General features: G+C 37.0%; 1 protein-coding gene across 7 annotated transcripts in view; it reads left to right on the top strand.

Moving 5' to 3' along the window:
* Positions 1-22056, top strand: part of APC (APC regulator of WNT signaling pathway) — a 95713-nt gene that overhangs the window by 59347 nt on the left and 14310 nt on the right. For 4 of the 7 annotated variants that reach the window (XM_010391370.4, XM_019281050.3, XM_019281051.3 and 1 more), the window contains 7 exons: positions 3759-3842; positions 10364-10468; positions 14185-14307; positions 16877-17255; positions 18387-18482; positions 19062-19201; positions 20206-20283. In XM_010391370.4, the coding sequence (XP_010389672.3) occupies positions 3759-3842; positions 10364-10468; positions 14185-14307; positions 16877-17255; positions 18387-18482; positions 19062-19201; positions 20206-20283 (1005 nt within the window). The remainder of the gene's footprint in view (positions 1-3758; positions 3843-10363; positions 10469-14184; positions 14308-16876; positions 17256-18386; positions 18483-19061; positions 19202-20205; positions 20284-22056) is intronic. The other 3 variants (XM_039567183.1, XM_039567185.1, XM_039567184.1) reach the window with 3 other exon arrangements.

Below are 22056 nucleotides of genomic sequence, written 5' to 3'. Positions count from 1 at the left end.
TTGAAACATTTCATGGGTTTCTGAGTTAATGTTTGACATGAGGTTTGTCACAGCTGTTTTATTCTCTCTCTGTATCTGTGTAACACTTACATGCTTGCAGGAATTACAGTGCCTATTGTGATTATATGAAGATTATTGAATACAAAACAACTACTTCTGCATGTGCTTCTTGTGAATTTAACTGGTAATTCCCCTTGGTTTCATTCTGCCAAGGACCAGTGCCAAAAATGTGTAGAAGCTCATTGGTGTACAAATACATAAGAGCAATTTCTGTGTTACTTCACTGTGATGTTTAAATGCAAAACAAAACATTTGTATTTGGCAGGGATATTCAACTTGGTAGTTTTTCCACTTTCTTTCTGCTCAGTATTTTCCTTCCACCCAAACTGATTGGAATACACAGTACTATGCAAAATGGAGGCTGAAGGGAAAGAACATTTCAGCTACATAAAGGCCAGCATTGCAGACATCTCTGAATTAAGAGTCCCAAAGATTATTCTGTTAGAGAGCTGGTAACCTGCAGTTGCCCAAGTAGACATTGCACTTTTCTGTAGTTGCCCTTTCTTGTGGACCTTGAAAATAATGGCTTTCTCCCATTTTTTGTCTGGCATAATTGGGCTTTGTTTCCTTCTGAAGCAATTTAACTCAGAGCAGCTCACTGTAGCTGTCTTCTATGAAGATTGTTCACAAGCACGTGCCCAGCAGTTGTTCAGAAAGATGTATAAGAAGCCTGTTGGCAATTTATTTCAGCTTGTTTAATGATTTGCACTAACTTGTACTATTCTCTGAAGCTGATAATTTCACACAGAAGTGCTTACTTGAAAAAAAGCAAAACACTCTTGGCCATGTTTTATTCTCACTGTTCAAAGGTTGTAGCCAATATACTTAGTAGTAAGTAAAAGCAAACGTAATTTCTGTAAGATACATTAAAAAAACTTCAATTCTGAGACTGAATTCATGTTCACATAGAATTTTTTTTTCCTTCATGTCAGAACAAAAAGGATCTAAATTTTAAGGTCAAGAGTTCCTTAAAATCTTACATGAAATTACCATTCTTACAAGAATTTATCCCAAGATCTCTTAAGAGTTTGCTAAAATAGCAGACGACAAAAGATACAAGAAAATTTAGATTCTGGAGTCTTAGACAGATAAACATTGCAGCACTGTTATATTTATACAGTGGTCTTGTATGTAGACCAAGCCATTAATAAATTTGTCCATTATATATGTTTATTTTGGAAAAAACCCCAACCAAACAAAAAAGCCAGACAGCATTTTAAAACAAAATGTTATTCCTGTTTTTACTTTCTATATAGTGATTATTTTTCTGTCACTATGAATGTGGAGGAATTTTATTTTTGTTTTGTTAGATGCCTCACTGGGGCAGTGAAAGCCAAATAATGTGTAACTTCAAATGTAAAGTTACTTTATAGAGCTATTTTATGTTAACAAAAATTACAAGTAAATATAACAATAAGTGGGCATGTAGTATGAACAAATAGAAATCAAAGGTGATATTTCTTAAATAGGTTCTAAAGTTAAAAACATTCCTAGTGCTTGTTCCATTGTGTTTCTCAGACTTCTGCCCATTTGCCATTAGGCTCTACTTGTGGCAAGAGATGTGTTCTTTTTTTCTGCTTCTACAGTGTTTGGCACAAAATACACTCCCGATTAGTAGAACTCCCCAGTTTCCCTGTAATAGAAAAAAAATTAGTTAGAAGAATGGTCTGATGTTTAAATCTCTGGACTGAAATTGGAAAGGGTGGATAGAATTCCTGTCCCTTTGGAGGACTCAGTAATACTTGGCAAGTCATGCAGTATTTAATTGTTTTCATCTGCACAAAAAATTTTTTGCAATGTCTAGGTGTGTTTATAAAGATACTTGGATTTTGTTGATGCCCTGTATTGGGTAAATTGCTGGTTACACAGAAAGAAACACAATTTATGGAAAATTTTGGGGAGACGTGTCTTTTGAGTACTTCAAGGGAACCTATAAGAAACTTTTTTAGCAGGGAATAGTGATAGGAGAAGAGGTAATGGCTTTAAATTTATGGAGAGTTGATTCAGATTAGGTACAAGAAAGAAATGTTCTGCAATGAGAGTGATGAAACACTGGAAGAGGTTGCCAAGAGGCAGCAGGGGCCCCATCCCTGGAAACATTCAAGGTCAGACAGGGCTTTCAGCAACCTGATTTACTCAAAGATGTCCCTGCCCTTGGCAGGGAGTTTGGAATAGATGACCTTCCAAGATCCCTTTCAACCCAGACTATTCTATAATTATATAAAATTCAAGTAATTCTTAAGGACAATGAGAGACATATTTTCTCTGTCACGCATCATGTCACCAATGCATAGATATTCCCAGAAATATTTTTTATTAAATTTCTAATACTTAAAAATTTCTTGAACCAGGAGCAAAGGGTGGGATGAATTATCTGTTTGCCTCTATGCTGAAGCTTTTATGTGTTTCCAATAATTTGCTTTACAAAATCAAATCAAATTTATAGCTTAATGTTGTAGCTTCCAGCTCTACTAAATGTTGATGCTGTGGTACATTTTCCACAGCTGCTTCTGGTGTGTTTCAGTAATTAATTGTATTTGTGGTTACATTTTCTTTTGTATTTCCGAATTTTCTAGACAGCATTGTTTCTCAATTGCATGTGCATCTTTTGGTATTAGCACCTTTTAAAAGTTCATCTTACTTCCATTTTCAGTTTATAAACATGTCAAATAAGGTTGGTTATAATGCTGATCCTTGCAGTGTCCACTAGATTGCTTTTCTAGTATAGCACTAGAAAACATCAAGTAATCAAGTAAATTAATCAAGTAAAAGCATCAGAATTTTTTTCAGTATGTCCATTTTATTAATCTATTCATGGCACAAAAAAACCCCAAAAAACCTGTTTAATCAGTTTGGTGTTCTGCCCACATTTAAAGTCAAATAATGTCAATTTATTAAATTATCAAGATCATGCACTTACTGTTTCACAGACTCATAATGCATCCTGTGCTTCACTGTACAATTTGCGGAGTACGTGTATCCTGTTACATTTGGAGTCTCTTAACATTCCATTTTCTAACCACAGAATGGTTGCAGTGGGAAATGAGTAGCAATATGCCTGTAAAAGACTGATTCAGAGATGTCTGTAAAATCCCAGATAAACCAAAGAAGCAGTATGTAGATTTTTTTTTTTTTTAAATAGGTAACCTGTTAAATTCTTTGAGATTTGTAGGGGCAGAAAATTTCAGAGGTTAGGCATAAGCAAAACTCCCAAATCAATATAGCAATTGAATACAATAGAAATCTGTCAGGGTCTCATACCTACAAGACACTCTGCAAATAAAAATATCTCTCAGATCTCTGTAAGGCATGTAAAATTCTGATATTTGAGATTAAAGTGAAATAATTTGCTAAAGATCTGCATAAAATGTCAGTTTCAGATGCAGGAATATTGTGCAAGTTAAGGGGAGCATTTTGTTATACCTAAATGTGTGCCATGTGATGACCTATTACATCCAAATGAGTATCAGTGTTATTAAAATCCCAGCTACTCACTTATGTTTTGAATGCTTGCAGTCATTCCTTTCATTATGAAGAACACTTGAATTACTGCATGTAGTACCTGCTGCATGCACCTACTGAAGTAGGTTTGTTTTGTAGTCAGCAGTATTTGCCAAGAACTCTTCATACTGTCACTCTATACAGTAAGTAAAAGGAGTTTCTGAACAAAATCAAACGTGAAAATCCATTCATTTCAGGCAAGGGTGGCCAGAATTCAGCAAATAGAAAAGGACATTCTTCGTATACGACAGCTCCTGCAATCACAAGCAGCTGAAGCAGAGGTTAGTGAGCAATGACTTGCCTTTTTTATTGTGGTATGTATATTTTCTCTAAAATCCCAAATTTTTGCAATAAAGTGGTAGGCAGGATTATTCCCATCAGCTGTTGATGTCACAATTAATCAGGTAGTCAATATTCTTAGACTGTTACTTGCTCTCTTTCCAATGAACTGAGGGTGGAATGCTTGGATTAGTCTTCATACTACTGTGGAGCTTAATCAATAATCATGTATCAGTTAAAAGTTTAGCTTGAAATTTCAGTAAAAATTTCAATGTGCAATGTGCTTATAAAGGCTGAGTCTTGGTTTTACAAATAATTAAAACAATCGGTTGTATATGCCTTTCTAATGAATCTCTGATAAGCACCTTCATGGTTTGCTTGTCTTTTGAAAGAGACAAGATGTAAAACAAGCATGAGTAGAGCTTCTGTCAGACTTCATTATAAAAGCCTAATATATTTTTAGTGTTTAAGTACAGGGTTCTATATTAAGAAATGCAGGATGCTTCCTGTAAATTACAAAGTCCATAGCAGTAATTGCCATTAGCAGGAACTGCTCTTGTAGTGGAAAATTCACATAGAATGTCAACTCCATTTCTTGTACTGGTAAATTAAATTGTGTGTTTGACATGAATATTTTATGACTTGTCTTCACCCAAAATAACTACAGGAAAAGCTCAGAGCATCATTTGGATCACTAAACGATAAAGGATATATATTTTTCCATTTTGTAAAATGCTGGTTTCATAGTTCCAGGATTTGGGGGAAAATAAATTTTTTTAAGTGATGCAGACAATAGCATGTGAAATTAAAGTTGCCTGATCTATTGACATGAGTCAGTCCAGGTGTTTATAGATAGTGACAAGATCTCCCTGAGCCTTCTCCTTCTCCAGCTGAACAGTCGCAGTTCTCTCAGCCTCTCTGTGTGTGAGAGATACTCAGGACCCTTAAGGACTGCTGTAGCCTGTACAGGACTTGTTTCAGTGAATCCATTGTAAATGCAGCTGTACTATGCTGGGGAGGCCTGAACAGGACTTTGGGTGCTGAGTAGAGACGAAGGGTTACCTCCGTGGCCCTGCTGCCAATACACCCCTCACTGCAGCACAGTATAGTGTTGGACTTTTTGCCACAAGGGCCTTTAAAAGGAAGGCCCACCAGGACCTCCAGGTGCTTCCCAGCTGCACAGCCTGTGCTGGTGCCTGGGGTTGTTCCCTCACAGGCTAAGACTTTGCACTCCCTTTCTTGAGCAGCATGAGCTTCCCCTCAGCCCGTTCCTCCCACCTGTCCAGGTCCTGTGGAAGGCAGCTGAGCTGAGCTTGTATCAGCTTCTCTAACTCAGGGAGGGTGCACTGTGTCCCAGCATGCAGGTGCTGAACAGTATTGGTCTCAGTATTAACTCTGGCTTGCCTCCAGCTGTACTTTGTGCTACAGATTGCAGCCCTCTGATTCCCAGCTAGTCCAGCAATTTTCAGTCCGCATCCCTGCACTCATCCTCCTGTTTGCTCCCCAAGCAGCAGTGCAGGGACATGCCAGACAGAGACACCCAGCTGCGCCCATGGCCCAGCACAGGCTTGGGAGCTTTCCCAGCAAGATTCTCCTTGTTCTTCCTTGCGTGCCTGTGCTCAAGGACATTCCTCTTATCTCGGTGTGCATTGCCCTTGTGTTCCCACCAGCCAGGGCTCCTGCCTTGCCAGCCCTACCCCTCTGTCCCTGTCATTTCTGGTGTAAAGTTCTCCTTACCTGGTTGACCAGCCTCTCAACGGATGTTTTTGCCCTGTGTAGCCAGATAGATCCTGTCCCCAGAGTGTTTATCTTTTACTCTGGTAGGAAAAAAACCCCAGTATTTTGAACTTACTTCTCAATCAGCATTGAGATGCAACTATAGAAAAAAGGTTTTGTCTTAGTTTTTCACTCCTGTCACCAAATTATTTGGCTGCCTCATACACTGAAGTTCCAATATATTGAAATTTTGGTATGGTGTGTTTTATCTGGAAAGTGTTTCAGTATCTGGTTGCGTAGTTACATGTTTTAGGACAGTTACCAGGGTGCTGATGGTGGTAAAGGAGGCAGTCACTACACACACCCTAATACTTTGTAGTGTGTTTTAATCATTTCCAGGTGATGACCATCTCCTACAGAGAACAGCTAGATCTAATTCTGAAATTGTCTGGTGGTGCAGTCACACTGCAAAGTCCATATAACTGAAAAATACAAACATGAGACATTTTTTATATTTTTATCCTATGCCTGATACTGTTACTGAACAAGTATATTTCTTCAAGAAGTCTATGTGGCAGTGGGAAAATGCTGGAAAATTCTTTTAACCTTAGCACAATAGTGTTTGATCCCTATATTTGTGGTTAATGGTTAGTTTTGTACCATACAGTGCTTAGCAGAAATGCCAAAGATTAGCGTGGCCTTGTGTTAACTCCCTACATCTGTGACTAATAAGTTGTGTTCCAACTAATGCTTCCTTATTTACTTATATCAGTAAGTAATATGTACTAGCTGATATCTTAGTTGAGAACAAGGATTGGGTGTGACAACAAAGAATGATAAGAGAAGTACATTATGACCTGACCATATTTGAGATACACTGAAGGAGAAAAGATTCATCAGAAGATCTGAACCGTATCCAGATAAATGCATGGGGATAATTAGCATATATGCATGTATTCAGGCAATGTGATGAATATGTATTAGTTTCAGGAATATAACCCGGTCTGTTAGTCTGTTACTGAGCATGCTTCAGGGAGAATTCCCCATGCATCCAGCGCTGCTAATAAAGAAAGGTTGGCTTTCTAACCTGGGAAATAGGTTAAAGAGTTTATTTCCCCTTTTTCAGTGCCAATACCCAAATTGAATGTGCTCCTTATGTTATAAAGATCTCGTAACAACAATAATGAATAACACAGCTTGTCTACTGATACAGTAGGCCCTGTGGTGATGCCAGTCACTGTGGAATCCAAGTGCAATAGGTCTTGAAGAATAAGACCAAATATAACGCTACAACATAAAATCAGCTTTTGGAAATCAATGAGCAGAGAAAATTCTGACATACGTTTTATCACACTTTTAAAGTTTGGCAAATTGCTAAGTCTTGTGAATGATTCTAGAAAAATTTGGAGTCATTTACCTGCAGGTGGTGGTATCTTCATCTGCTGTAGGATTAGAGCTGTCCAGAAAGAACTTTTGGCTGTTGTATATGTGAAGTACTTCCGTTAGGCAGTGTTGCTGTACATAAAATGTAAAGGATATTTTTCTTCCTGAGATTGTGCTCAGCAGGTTTTAAACTATGATGGACAGGAGCATTTTCAAGGATTTGACTCACCAGACTTTCTTCTGTCTTTGAATCAACTGTAGCAAAATTATTTCTTGCAGTTTCTTAATTTCATTTGTTGCATTTTCCATTTTCTTATCTATATCTTACTTATACATGTATGTATATTGTGTTTAATATGACGTAATGGCAATTTCTAATGAATATATAAGTGTCTGCTTTGGCAACTCAGGTTGACAAAATATTAGGTAAAATTATCTGTAATTGGCTTTCTTAGCAGAAATAGTCAAGGTCTACTATGCTAGCTAGAGTTTATAATTTTCTACTGATAAATACATGGAAATTAATTGGTAATGATAGTTATTGTTGACTTCAGAAGCACTTAGAAAATTGTGGCAAATGCAATAGGAGCTCCACGTCCCTGTAATCAGCACATGCCATCTCCCACCGTTTTGCTGCAAGAGCAAACAAGTGAACTCTGTCAAACTGACTTTTATGGTCTGATGCCAGAATTCAGCAATGACAGCGGCTACAAACCCAGCTTACACCTCCTCAAAAGTCATGCCTCAAAACAGGTGGTGCAGTTTAACCCAGGGAACCTGGGTGCCATTCTCTGGAAGCTGTGCCTCATGTAGGGCTTACAGAGCCTGCTGCTGTTCACATGCTCTTGTTCTTTAATGATGTGGTTGGTAGATTCTGTATTTTCTTCCACAGGTCCTGTGTTCAGTGTTGAAAGGTACCATGAAGAGGGGACATACTTCCAGTGGTTATATTGCCTTTCCAACCATTAATCTGCAATCTGTCAGAGGAATATTTATTTACAGTAACACTGTATCTATAAAAAAATAAATTTACATTATCCATGTATGGATACATGCTATTTTCATATATAATACATAGATGTGTTTAAATTAATAATGTATATGTATAATAAGTATTTATATAAATACTCAGTTTTCAACTAATTACCTGGTATCTGCTGCCCTGTGTTGTTATTAACTCCTTTGTGCCAGTCTGATTGAAGAGAACAGCTCACTTCAAATTACTTCAGTGGCTGAAGGGGTAGGAAGTCTTCACTGAGAACTCACAGATTTGATGTTCAAGTGCAGCTGATAACTCATGTGACAGTAACAAGTTTGCACATTGAGAGCACATTCTGCATTTCAAATTAGATAAACCCTGCCAGTAACTGTTAAAAACTGCCTTGCAAATTAATTCATGCGTTGACTACTTTTTGTATTGGCATATTCTTGAGAGTGCTTAGGGGAAATGGGAAGGCACTTCATTCATAAATAGCATGTAGCAAACAAATCTATGTTAACATGAGCAGAGAGTGTTAAAGGAGAGCAGAAACTTCTCTTGTGAGGGAATGAAATATCTCTGTGTCTGTGCTCTGGATGCAGCAGAGCTATTTAATACCAACACACCATCGTCACCACCCTGCCCCAATCCCAGGAGTGTTCTTGGAAGAGAAGTATTACTCCCTCTCAGGTGACCCAGTGGGTCAGAGCTCTGCTAATGAACCATTCAGATTTTTACCTCTAGGCATGTTCAGTACTGCTTTCTTCGTGCGGTTCAAAAAGTCATTTAATGACTGGAAAATTCTATCTTGAGTTGCACTGGAGGCTTACATGTAGATTTTATCAAACTCATAGTTATACTTTTTTCAAGACTGAAGGTATTGTGAGACAGGGATTCAGCATTATACTGTGTTCACCTCATGTAGAGCAAGGCCTGATCTTGACTGGGTGCACCACTCTTGTACTGGGGACCAGAGTTTCTTTAGTTACTGTAAGAACATCAATAGCAGTTTCATTTCATACACAGTGACAGAGATGGTGAAAAATTACAGATCAGATTTAAAAGAATAGTAACACTGTGTGTCCTAAAATACTTTGAGATTTGCTTTGTGGTTTACTCCTTTTCTGTAAGTGAACATATCAAGAAATTTGTTACCTGTAGTTGTTTCCAATTTTCTCGTATTATTAGTCGGTGTAATATGCCTGCGTTTTTTACATACCTTATTCCTTTACTTAAGCTACAGGTTTTACTTTTAAATTTATCCCTAAATTACCACTTCACATGTATTATGGTTGATTACTGATTTCTGAAATTCTGCTCAATGTTAAGTGAGACTCTTCTGTCTTAGATGAACAAAACAGTTATTTATGCCAATGATACTGTATGAATTTGATCACTGAGAGTAACTAAAGATGTTTCAGGGTGTGCATTGAAGAGAGGTATTGCTAAAAGTCAGAGATAAATATCCTTAAAACAAGATGAGGCAGACTGTGCTGTCATAGGCTCTGCTGCTCAAGAACACTGCAGAGCCACACAGAAACTGCATGACATATACCGCATGTGGCTAAACAAATTAATTGAAATTGTGTTGTCTGTTAGGTAGTAGCCTCTCAGTCTGTGTAATGAAGCCTGGCAACAAAAACAATGCTTAAAAAATAGTCTTGCTTTTAACTCCAGACTTCAGCCATTTCCATGGATTATTCATGTCTTTCTGAAAATCTGAAATGTTTTAAACACATTAATAGATGACGATTGATACTTGACATATTTCCTAACTGCTCATTTAAATGCCTATCAGCGGCAGGGAGACCAATTTAATTTTTGTGTAGATGTATAAAAGTCTGTTTTCCTAAAGGAACTGAAACCTGTCTGTACCAGCTTGCCGCATCAGTTAAATTTATTTTGACAAAATACTAGATGGATCAGTATCAGGCTATATAAATTTCTTTTCTGTCAAAGTGGCAATTCCTGCACTGTTTGTCCTTGACACTTAGAAGGATTCTTATAATACAGATATCCTTCTGTTCAAGCAGAAATTATTCATCTTTGAATGTGAGGCTTAATTGAACAGCACTGACCGTGGTCTCCAGTAAAAGCAGGGATCACGTGGCCGAGCAGAGCAGACAGTTGTTTGCTCCAATTCTGTTACATTTCTGATAGGGATGTGAGCACAGCTGGTGGAAAATGGTGCTGCTGTGTGTCACAGCAGATCCTTTGTCTTGCAGGGCTGTAATCCTCAGAGGAAATTCTTCGCTTTCATCTCACAGTTTTTTGAAGACGCTCGGTCTTGGCTCTTAATTTTTGAGGCTCGGGGTTATGAAATGCAAAGTGCTGCTCAGTGGCTTCCTGAGGATGCAGTATTGATGCACTCACAGCTGAGAAAGCTTTGAATGGTAAATTGTACCTCATTTCTCTTTGTAATTTCATAAATTCTTGTATTAACAGAGAGTACCTCAAAGCAAGCATGAGGCAGGTTCCCATGATACAGAGAGGCAGAATGAAGGTCAAGGAGCAGCAGAAATCAGCGTGGCAACCAGCAATACTGGTCAGGTAAATAGAGTATTTTGCTTGTTTTAATATAATTAAACATTTGAGACATATGATGCTTACATGTTGGTATTTACCTTACTGTGTTTGCATGCCTACTCATTTAAAAAAAAGTATCTCATTTAAAAAAAAGTACGTTTTTCTTCTTTCCATCTCTGTCTGGGAAATTTCTTGTATTTACTGGAAGGAAGTGTTTTAATAAAGGGAAGTAGAAATACTCAATAATGCAGGGAGGATTTTTCTTTTGTTTAAATGATTAATGAGCCTAATGGTGTGAAGGAGATAGCAAGAATGACTACAGAAAACATCTTTTGTTGTAGGTGAATTGTAATATAAGAAGTGTTACTAAATTATGGGAAATTGTTCAAATTTTCATTTTAGAAATTACCACTGAGATATCAGTGATTTTTAAAAAAAGAAGAGAACCAACTTACAGGTTTATCATTAATGTTTCTTTAATATTGTATTATCTAAAGCTTTGAAACTGAAGTATCAAAGAGGTAATCTCTTGAAAGTTGGCTGAAGGGTTATTTAAATGCTTCTAAAAATCTTTCATTGCTGTTCCTCCTTTTATTAGTGAAATACGTTAGTGGAATATTTTGATACATTTGTTTGAATATTTATATACATTAAATTCTGTACTTGTCTTTTAAAACCAGTATTTGTCAATATTTATGACTTCTCTCTTCGGCTAAAAATATTTTTTTTTTACTGATTATATTCTCTTCATGGTTTCCAACTGTAGCTGAGACATTCCCACTAGTAATTTGGGTTCTTAGAACTTCACACTACAGATTTAATAGCTGAATTCATATATAGGATATTTTTGCTACTCCAGGGAAGTAGAATTATTTAAATATTTCCTAAAGTGTCTTGTAGAAGATTTACCAGAAAGAATTGTGGTTTGGCTGGAATATTTCACTAGATTAAACATTAAGCACAGCCCATCATTTTGCTTTTGAAATACATTTGATCACCATTTGGAATTAAATTCTATCATCCATATCTTACTGAGGTTCTGACTCTAATTCTTATGACAGCTTTATTGTTTGGGAAGAAAACAGTTCAGTGCTGCTTTGTGGCTGAAACCATAATGTATTTAAATAATTGATGCATTGTTGCTATGTCATCCATCTTTGGAGTATGAATTAGGAGTTTTTCTTGGACAATGTATTTTACAGAGGAGGAAGGAAGGAAGAAGGGATTGTCATGTCTTGGCAGACTTAAGCAAATGAAAGATCCATTCATACTTCAGTTGGGGCCTTAACATTGAGGATTTGTGCCATTGTGACCTTTGCCTTGTAAAAATGTATAAAACATGGATATTCCTTCCTCCTGGTGGGGAATAGAGCCAGGGCACTGTATCTGTGCTAAAACAGCCATCTGGGGATTATTTGCTTTTAGTGCAAGTCCAGACGGAGAAGGTTTAATGGATTGGGCATAATGCTTATTTCTGATAAACCAGCTCAGTATACTTAGAGTAGTCACCATTCAGTGGAGTACAAGAAAAAAAGTTTTCACCAAATTATTTGGTTCTAATTGTTTCTGTAGTCAGTGTTAATTGAAACACTGCCAATTGAACCCAGGATTTTTCACTATTCAAGTATGTCCTTTTCAGCACCGTCTTTCAGATGTCTTTTCTTTTCCATTGCACTCTGTTCTCCCACTGAAATAAAACTTTGTTCATAGCTTTGTTTTGCAAGTTCTGTAAAGGAACTGTTGAGATTTCCCATCTTGTTAAGAAAATATGTCATAAAACAGGGAAAAGTACTCAGCTGGCAGGGTAAATAGCAGGGTAAAACAGTGAGTGAAAGACAATAAAGTATAAAAGAAGGAAACCAGATGAACGAGACAGGAAAAGATTTTGAAGGAGGGGGTTCTATGCAGGAAGGGTCTGCGTAGCATTTCCTTGTCATTTCCTGTTTTCTTGGATGAATGGGTAGTCACCTGACATGAGTTCCTTGGCATTAGTCTTTACCATACAGTGAGAAATGTAGTTACACTGCAGTTGAGCATCCTGGTGTCCCCCCAGGTAGCACAGCCATGTGATGGCTCTGAAGGATTTGGTTACCTGAATTGAGGTTGATACAGTTTAAGAGAAACAACAGAAAAATTTTGCTATTTCTGTTTACACCATGGTGAATCTTAGTAGTGCCCCAAACTTATGTCATGTTTACCTTCTTGGATGAAACAATCATACTGAGCTTAATAATGGAGCATTTTGGTACGTACATTATGTGGAACCTGTAATCCTCAGAATGTAGTTTGAGGTTAAGGAAATATGAAGGGATTGCAGTGTAAAAATCTGGGAATTCATCCCCATATTCCTAGCACTGAACATTATTTCAGTGAATAATGGAGGAAATGTAGTGTGATTTTCTTCCTAAGCTTTCAGATTTTGATTTTTTCCCCTGTAGTCAACAGAGAAAATAAGGGCTTGTTTACATAGGAAATATACATTGGAATAAATGGTGCTAATATAAATCATTCCAGTTATACTCTTGCATCATAAAATACTTCTTCTGGAACATGTATCACATTTTCTGGATTCAAATGCAAGAGTGGAATGAGTATAATAATGTCTATGTGTTTAAATATTCTAGTATAACTAGATTCTTTTCTGTCTATACAAACGCTTCATTAAGTTACTCCTACCTTGTACTTACAAGTCTCTTTTAACTTCACATTTAAGGTGTTGAACTGCATGAACTGCAAAATTCTTCTTTCTTTGTGGTGCACTTAGAAGAAACATAAACATTATTTCAAAGTGTCTTTCATGGAGTTTTCTTCAGTGTGTTACCTATTTTTATTGAAAAAAAAATATATTCATTGATCCAGATAGTTTGAAAACATTTTGCAAATTAAGCTAATAATTACATTGACAGATTTTAGCTTTTTTAGAGGATCAAAGAAAGACTGGTGACTACTTCAGAGAAACACTTAACTGATACTAAAAGTGTTCTTTAAACAAATATGTTTTTTAATTTCCCAAAGCAAATGGGAAGGGAATGACATAGTAAGGGAAACTTCATAGATAGAAAGAAAACAGCAAATTTAAAAAGTAAAGAGTATGAGTGGATAAAAAATGGCAGAAGAAGGAAAAATAAAAATACACAAAATAAATTAAAAGAGGAAAAAAAGGCTAATAATTGAGTCTTGCTAATACAGGTAGGACCATACCTTGATTTTAGGAAAATTACATCAAGTAGTGTCAGCATTATTTTATAGTTTTCTATATATAAAAAACTACTCAACCACTCATAATTTGCTTTAGAAATTAACAAATTCAAGTAGGGTTATTCATTGCCCAGATCAGTCTCTTGTTACTGGTGATTTCTTGCATACTTGGTTGTATTCTGAAGAAGTACAGGCCTATTCCCATGCAGTACAAAATCTATAAAAGTGGAGGCTGGTTTTTTCACTCTGTCATTATTATTAATTGGTTTGATGCGAAGTCCACTTCTTCTTGGTGAAAACAGTAATTATAATTTCATTCAGTTGAAAATACAGTTCTATTGAGACTAAATCTCAGGAAAAAGGGTTAATAAAACCAGGTTTAACAGTGACCTCTCAGTTGTGTCAGGGCTTGACTTAACAGAAACAGGTTGGCAGTTCATTGCTATCAGCACAACTGCATCATCCAGTGCTGAAACTGAATTAGCCAGTGTTGTTCTTTTCCTCTGACTTTCTTTTATATGAGTTGTTGTTTAAATCTGTAGGGTTCTGCTGCTCGAATGGACCACGAGACAGCCAGTGTTATGAGCTCTGGTAGTAACTATTCTGTTCCTCGCAGACTGACAAGTCATCTGGGTACCAAGGTAACCGAAGATTACAAACCACAGGTCGCTAATGCTACATTTTTACTAATACAATAACCTCATTGTTTCTGCCAATAGTACTAATATTATCTGAACAGTCTTGTCCATACAGAGTAATTTTTATGAAGTTAAAATTTTTGTATATTTTTTCAACTTGGAAAATATATGCAGAGAAAAATTTTTTTTTTTAACTTGACAATGAGTTAAGAGTTGTTACAGTAAGGAGCAAGCAATTCCTAGAAGTTACTGGAATATCTAAAAACCTTGTGATTTTGCTTTATAATCAGTGATGAAAATTAACCTTTTTAAGAGTGCTTTTTCGATACTTTTGCAGAATCCAAATCCACAAAACAGACAGTTGCCAAGAAATTAAACAGACAAGAAAATAATGTAAGCCCTTCATTCATAGTATCTGCAGACAGAAGACTGCAGTTGAAAATACATGTGTAGCATAAAAAGAGAGGGGAAGAAAAGGACAAATTCATGAGCCACTGGATCTCATACTGCCTCTGAAATTGGCAGCAGTATCGATGCTGTGGGTGCTGTACTGAGCACAGTCCTCTGGAAAGCTGGACCTATTAATTTTGCGTAGTGTCAATGATTTTAGGACTTGAGTCAGTGTTACAATATTGTCGTTTCAGTCCCACACTGTGTGCGCCTCCTAAATGGAGGTGGCATCAGCTGTTTGTCTGTCTGCCAGTTTTCACCACAAACTGTAGAACTCCCCAAAATTAAAAACAGTGGGGAAGCCCTGAAAGCAGGGAACAGGAGTGGGTGTGGAAGGATACAGGCAAAGACACAGGTTGAACTGAATGTGCTGTGGGGTAGGAAATTATTAATATTAATGCCTGAGAAGGGAAAATGGTAGAAATTCTAAATGGAGGAGTGCATTTACAGGTGCAGAAAGAGATGAGTCTGTGAGCAGTGTGTGTAAACAAGAGAGACAAATAGATTTTTTTGTTTTTCCTATAATACATGAGCTGCAACTTGGAGGCCTGATTTGGTGGCTTCTTCAGGTTTATTCTCTGCAAAACCTTTACCTTCCAAATCCAAGTGACACTGGATTATAGCTGCCAGTTGAAATACATGCAAAGAGATATGCATAAAGCAGATTAAATTCACTCCCCTTTAAGAATCAAAGTAGTTTGTTTAAATGCTGCATTTGGGGTTTCCCAGACCAGGAAGACGGGATCTCCAAACTGGGATGCTAGACTGTCCTAGAAGTGGCTTCTATTTCAATGGGTTTTGCCATGTGATCATACAGTTTCACAGACTCTAAGATTTGTATTGCCTCAGCAATCCTGTAGTGTTTAGAGAAGTCCAGACTTGCTGTTTAGTTTGCCTGCTGCTGTTCATTTTTTTTTTAAACTCAGTATGTGAATTAATCTTCAGGCACATTGCAGTGGTCACTGAAGACACCAAATAAAATCATTCATTGGTAGGGTAACCAGTGCAAATATCTAATTATTAGTAGGAAATTTTGTCTAATGGTCCAAATTCTTATTTCTTCCTTAATGACTATATTCTAGAGAAACACACACGCTGCTACTTTATAATTCCCTTTGATAGTTTCTTTATATTGTGCTTTGACTTTGAATGTTCCTGTTTATCTTGGCTTTAGGAGTTTGGAGTTTTTATATAGTATCTAAGATCATCCTCTACAGCCTGTTATTTTACTAAAAGTTGATTAGAAGAATCAAATGCATTTCTTGATTGAAAGCTGTTACTGAAGAGTGAGAGTACAAACCAAATAGTGCATTAACCACAATATTACACAAAAGCCAAGGAAATCACTCAAAATTTGCAATTTTTAGTGAAAAATCTGGTTACTCCAAGTTAAATGGGTGTAATGTTGGGTATTCGTGGCTTGAGTTAATTTGACAAACACTCAGTACTTTATATCTACTAAATAAGCATTTGTTTGCTTTACTGTATTTATCCCTGTAAACTTGAAAAAGTATTAATTTAACTCTTTAGTTTTGCATTTGAGCTGAATAATCTGGTCCATATAGAAGCCAGTCATCATAACAAAAAATTATCAGTTAATTTGAAGTATTTTAAAGGAAAACTTTAAAATACATGGATGTCAGATTTTTTTCAACACGATGTAGACTAAAAGTTTCTGTAATAATTCTTACCCTTTGTCTTAGAATAATTGTATTTAATACAACATAGCATAGTTTTTCACTGAAGAACAGCTTTAAATAAAGTGTAATTAATTCACACAGAATATAATTTTTTAAAGACAGATTTAATTTTAAAGGTATTTTGGTTTCCCAAAGTGAAACACTTTCATTATACATTTGTTTAATTTTTTTGTACAATGGAAATCTGAAAGTCTTTGCTATTGGTTTTGTAGATTAATACAGTTACACACAGCTACCCCCCCACTTACCGCCATTTAAACACTAAGTGAAATTTATTAAGATTATGAATGCTGATGGGGTAATAGTATTTAATTATTTTTAAATAGCACAATTTTTTTGCCATGAAATGAGGAGGATCTTTGCTCATATGTACCATTCAAATTTCATTTCAATTTGATGTGTGTTTTTAAAACGTAACTGTATTTTTAAAATCATTTGACCTGCAGGTGGAAATGGTGTATTCATTGTTATCAATGCTTGGTACTCATGATAAAGATGACATGTCAAGAACATTGCTAGCAATGTCTAGCTCCCAGGACAGCTGCATAGCCATGCGTCAGTCTGGATGTCTTCCTCTCCTCATCCAGCTTTTACATGGCAACGATAAGGACTCTGTGTTGTTAGGAAACTCCCGTGGTAGTAAAGAGGCCCGTGCCAGAGCCAGCGCAGCACTGCACAACATCATTCACTCCCAGCCCGATGATAAGCGAGGCAGACGGGAAATCCGTGTGCTCCATCTCTTGGAGCAGATCCGTGCTTACTGTGAAACGTGTTGGGAATGGCAGGAAGCACATGAACAAGGCATGGACCAAGACAAAAACCCAAGTAGGTTCTGCAAGCCATATAAAAACGTTTCGAGGATATATTAAAAAGAGTGAATTTACAGAAAGTACAACTTCGATCTGACTTCTTGTTGAATGTATGCAAGTTTTCTTATATACATACGTGTGTGTGTGTGGTTTCTTCTTTAAGTTCAGCTAGTGTTAGGAAATAGTATGTGTCACAGATGTTATACCCTACTTACAAACTTTTTATTTAAATCTTAGACTTTGGTGTGCTTTCCAGATAGTACTTCTAGTGGCTTATATTTGTAATTTGTAAAATAATACTGAATGTGTACTCATTCTGTTTTACATTTTTACAGATAAACAATCCCAAATTGCTTTTCATGCAGATGTTCAGGAGATAGCACATTCAATTTGGGAGAGGGGCAGAGAGCACAAATTAAATAATCTCAATCTATCAATAGAAAATGAACCGTTATTTATAATGTTGTATATGAGAAATGTAAATTAATAGGATTTTTCTCAGGAAAATCAGTTAGAAAAATAGATTAACCTTCTTGGTTGCTTAGCTGCTTCTCTGAATTGAGAGCATCCCATGAGTGCAGCCTGTAGGTGTCCATGGCAGTTGGTCCATGTCCATGGTGTGACTGAAATCAGGACTGCCTTGTGCCTGGTGCAGTTCAGCAGGAGTGGGCTCTGCACAAGCTGTATCGGTACCATTTCTGCATAACCCAGAACCTAGCTCACAAAAGTATGAATTTAAAAACTTCTAGGTTATGAAACAAAGGGTTTAATTAACCATTCATAGGGATATAGCACCCAAAGAAACAGCGTATTATTTAATCCCACCAGAATATTGGACCATATTGTTTCACAAAGATTATTAATGTCTAAGAGTAATATGGTAATATTTTTGTACTCTAAGTCATATTTCTTACTCAACACATGCATTCAGGATTGCCCCTGATTTGTTTTTAAGCATCAAATGTATTTATAGTAGACACTTTTTTTAGTAATAGTAAACTAATTGTATGTTCATGGATAACTAGGAAGATACAAACCTGACCAAAACTGCAGCTGATTTATTTTTAAGATTAGATTTGCTCTGGAAAACTTATGATCTAGACAAAATCACCTGGGAGGTACTAATTGTTACCTGTTTCTGGATCAGTGCCTGCTCCAGTGGATCATCAGATTTGTCCTGCAGTGTGTGTTTTGATGAAACTTTCATTTGATGAAGAACACAGACATGCAATGAATGAGCTTGGTAAGATCAGATGTATTTCACTGACTTCCTCTGAGAAGCTTGCTAGAAACCATGGCACTCCTTGTGCATGTCACTGCATATATGCCTTTTTTTAATAATAGTTTAAACTATTAACAACAGTTCATTTGTGCTAGTTGTTGTCCCCTAAGCGATAAAAGCAGTTGAAATTAACCACACCATTTCCCAGTGGATAAATTATTATGTCAGTTACTGTTTTTTCTGGCATGAATTGTGAATTTTGCAAGGGTAGTAATATTATGGAAATATTTGCAATTTTACAAGTATTGGACTTAAAATGGAGACTACTTCCTGGGATAAGAGGTTTTGGTTGGTGTTTTAGTGGGGCTTTTTCATCCTGCATTGGTTCCTGTTTGACAGCCTGAATTTTTTGTCCATGCTCAGTAAATTCCACACATGCAGTTTTAACAATTTATATGCCTTTCTGAGCATTGTGGTCTTCAGATATTTGAGGTTTGTTCTGTATGTAAAAATGGAGTTTGTTCCTTGGTATATGTCCTGTCCATAAAATATTAGAGTACAGATATTCTTTTTTTTCTTACTTGGATATTTTTTTTAAAGGAGGTTTGCAGGCCATTGCTGAACTGCTGCAAGTGGATTGTGAAATGTATGGACTCACAAGTGATCACTATAGTGTTACCCTAAGGAGGTATGCTGGCATGGCTCTGACAAACCTGACTTTCGGAGATGTGGCAAACAAGGTGAGAGCAGAACTGTAAACCTGCAGTAATTTCAGTTCATAGCTGTTGGAATTACAGCTCTCAACACAGGTGATAAAAATCTCCAGGATAGGATTCTGAGTTTGAACTCAAGGCAGGAGTTCCAAATACCTCTCTCATTCCATCCTGTTGCTGACAGAGAGCACCACAAACTGAATTTTGCATCATACAAGTATGGTATTGGCTCTCAAATCATTTTTGTCACTGAAAGCAAGGATTTTATCTATTGGCCTGATTTTTTAATGAGAACTATGTTAGTATGGCATGCTAGTGATTATATAGCAACTGATTGTTTCTGAGAATGTTCAACTAAAATTTGGAATTGGGTCAAATTTTCTGAAGTTGTCAGTTATTTAACAATTACTGTCTAATGAAATTTTTCAAACCTCTTCAGGCTAGAGCTTGCTTTTAAATATTTGGAGCATATCGGGATCAAACTGGGCACTACTTCAGTCATTATAAGAGGAAATTGGTTCCCCTTACTTCTGACAAGGACATTTCTTTCAAAGGCTAGAAACTTCCAATAGATTTTTGCCCCAAAGTTAGCCAGCCTATGGATCTTAAAATAACTCCATACTGAAAAGACCTTTCTGCTCCAGAGGGAAGACTTTTCAGGAGCAGATGGAAATAACAGGCTTCAGAGAACTTGGGTTTTGTTCTAGGCAGTAGGTAACAACACATTGCTAGCTCACAGGGGTTTTTATATGGTGCAAAGCAAAGAAGGCTTCTGAAGTAGTAATGTTCCAGAACTGCTGTAAAAAATACAAAAATTTAGCACAATTTTACCACTTATGTATTGAAACTGATAGCTATGCTGAACTTTTTAGTAGTTTTAAACCAAGTGTTTATTGTAGACAATATATTTATTAAGTTTTTATTGAACTTCAGATATGATTTGCTTAAAACATCAAAACATTGTGCAGAAGCGGCCATCTAACCTGCTGTTTAGTACTGCTCACTTTCTTTATTCTCTTGATTCCTACCAGGCTACATTATGTTCCATGAAGGGCTGCATGAGAGCTCTTGTAGCCCAGCTGAAATCTGAAAGTGAAGACTTACAGCAGGTAATGCTCTTTTGACATTAAATGCTTCTTTTGTTGTCTTGTCTGCCTTAACTGTGATGTGAAATTTTTCTTGTGCTCATTTCATTAATTAGGAAGTACATTCTTCTTGTAAAATATTCTTATCTTTGGGGTCATGTTCTGGGAATTTTTTGTGGTTTGTTTTTTTTTTTTTTTAATCATAATGCATGGGCTGTTAATCTTATTTTAATGACCCTGATCTATTAGTGTCTGTTCTAATGGGTCCTGCTGTGTAAGGGCAACAGCCTGAAAGTAAAGTCTTTAGGAAGTGCTTAGGGTAATCCTCAGAACTGCAAGAGCAGAACTGTTGGAACTTGTGTAAAATTATTAAATATTAAATTATAGTCAACTTTAATTAATGCTTATTGTATACAAAGTGGAACAGCTCTTTGAAAGGAAACCGCTGTTTTCCTTTGCAGTCTGAGTGAATCACGAGATAAAAGAACAATTTCAAATAAAATTGACCTTATCTCTTAAAATGCTGGTTACAAAATATTCTCTCCTTTACAGGAAGAGCTTGCTAGTTACAATTGAGGAAAATATTAGAATTACAATAGGGGTTATTGGATAAGCTCTGTGATGTGGTCTTAGGACAGGTATTGAGTATTCTTGAAAAGGGAATCACAGCCCCATGGGCCCTCTGACCCCTGGGGTGCCTCCAGCTACTGGCACCTAGACACCACACACAGACACACAGCAGGAAGTCCTTCACTCAGGACAAGTTATAAATCGGATTTAGTAAGAATATGGGACTGTCTGTACTCAAAAGGCATATCCACACAATTGAAAAAGCCTGTCAGCTGTTCAGATGTCACTGTGCCTTTCTGTCCTCTGTGCTGAAAGATGACCTTGATCCATCTGTTTTCCTGCCTTTGAAACTTTTGGGTCCTGCCATCCTGCAGTAAGTGTTCTACAATTCCAGAATGCTCTTCCCCTGGATCCCATAAAGTGTCCCACATCTCCAGGCCAGGAGTTGTGGATTGAGCTGCCTCAGTCCAAAAGGGGCAGAGAGCTGCTCCGTTTGACTCCCCTGAATGTCACACCTGGGCCACGGGGCAGTGGGTCCACTGGGAGAGTCCTGGGAAGAGCGTGGACAGGGCACAGTTCCCACCTGCCTTTGGGCTCCTGTGCTCCTCTGGCTGTGTTGAGGTGGGCTCTGACAGGCTGGTGGCTCTTGTGGTGGCCTGGGAGCAGCCAGAGCAGGGTGTTCCTGGGCTCTTCCATCTGCCGCTGGATCTCCATGCTCCACTGTGGCTGTGAGCAAGGGAGCATTCACTACGTAACGTGAAAAGTTTATGCACTTCTGTGACCATGAGAACATCCACAGCTAAAAGTTTTCTATTAAAATTCATTTCATGAGGGATATGCATGCTTACAGCAGCTTGTGAGTGGATGGAGTTTAATGTGTAATGACTGCCCACTACAGTGACAACCTACCTCAGTCTAAATGCTGCCAAGTACAAGGACATCTTCTGGACATAACTATTCTGCTTATAAAAGGCACAGTGTATTTTTAAAATACTTTAAAGAGCTTTATAAATACCAAAATAATCATACCGTCTGACAGACAGACAAGTATTATTGTTCTATTTTCTAAGTGGAGAAGCTGAGAAAAATATTATATTAATCTCTCCCCTGAGATGACATAACTCTAGAACAGACATGAGAGTAGAGAAAAATCTATATTTTTTGACCAAATTTTCTACTGCTGTGGGAAGCAGGGAACCTGATTTCAGGTCTCTGGTTTAGGTACCA

The sequence above is a fragment of the Corvus cornix genome, chromosome Z (genome assembly GCF_000738735.6).
Source record: "Corvus cornix cornix isolate S_Up_H32 chromosome Z, ASM73873v5, whole genome shotgun sequence".
Taxonomy (NCBI): domain Eukaryota; kingdom Metazoa; phylum Chordata; class Aves; order Passeriformes; family Corvidae; genus Corvus; species Corvus cornix.
This window is presented reverse-complemented; position numbering and strand designations above follow the sequence as displayed.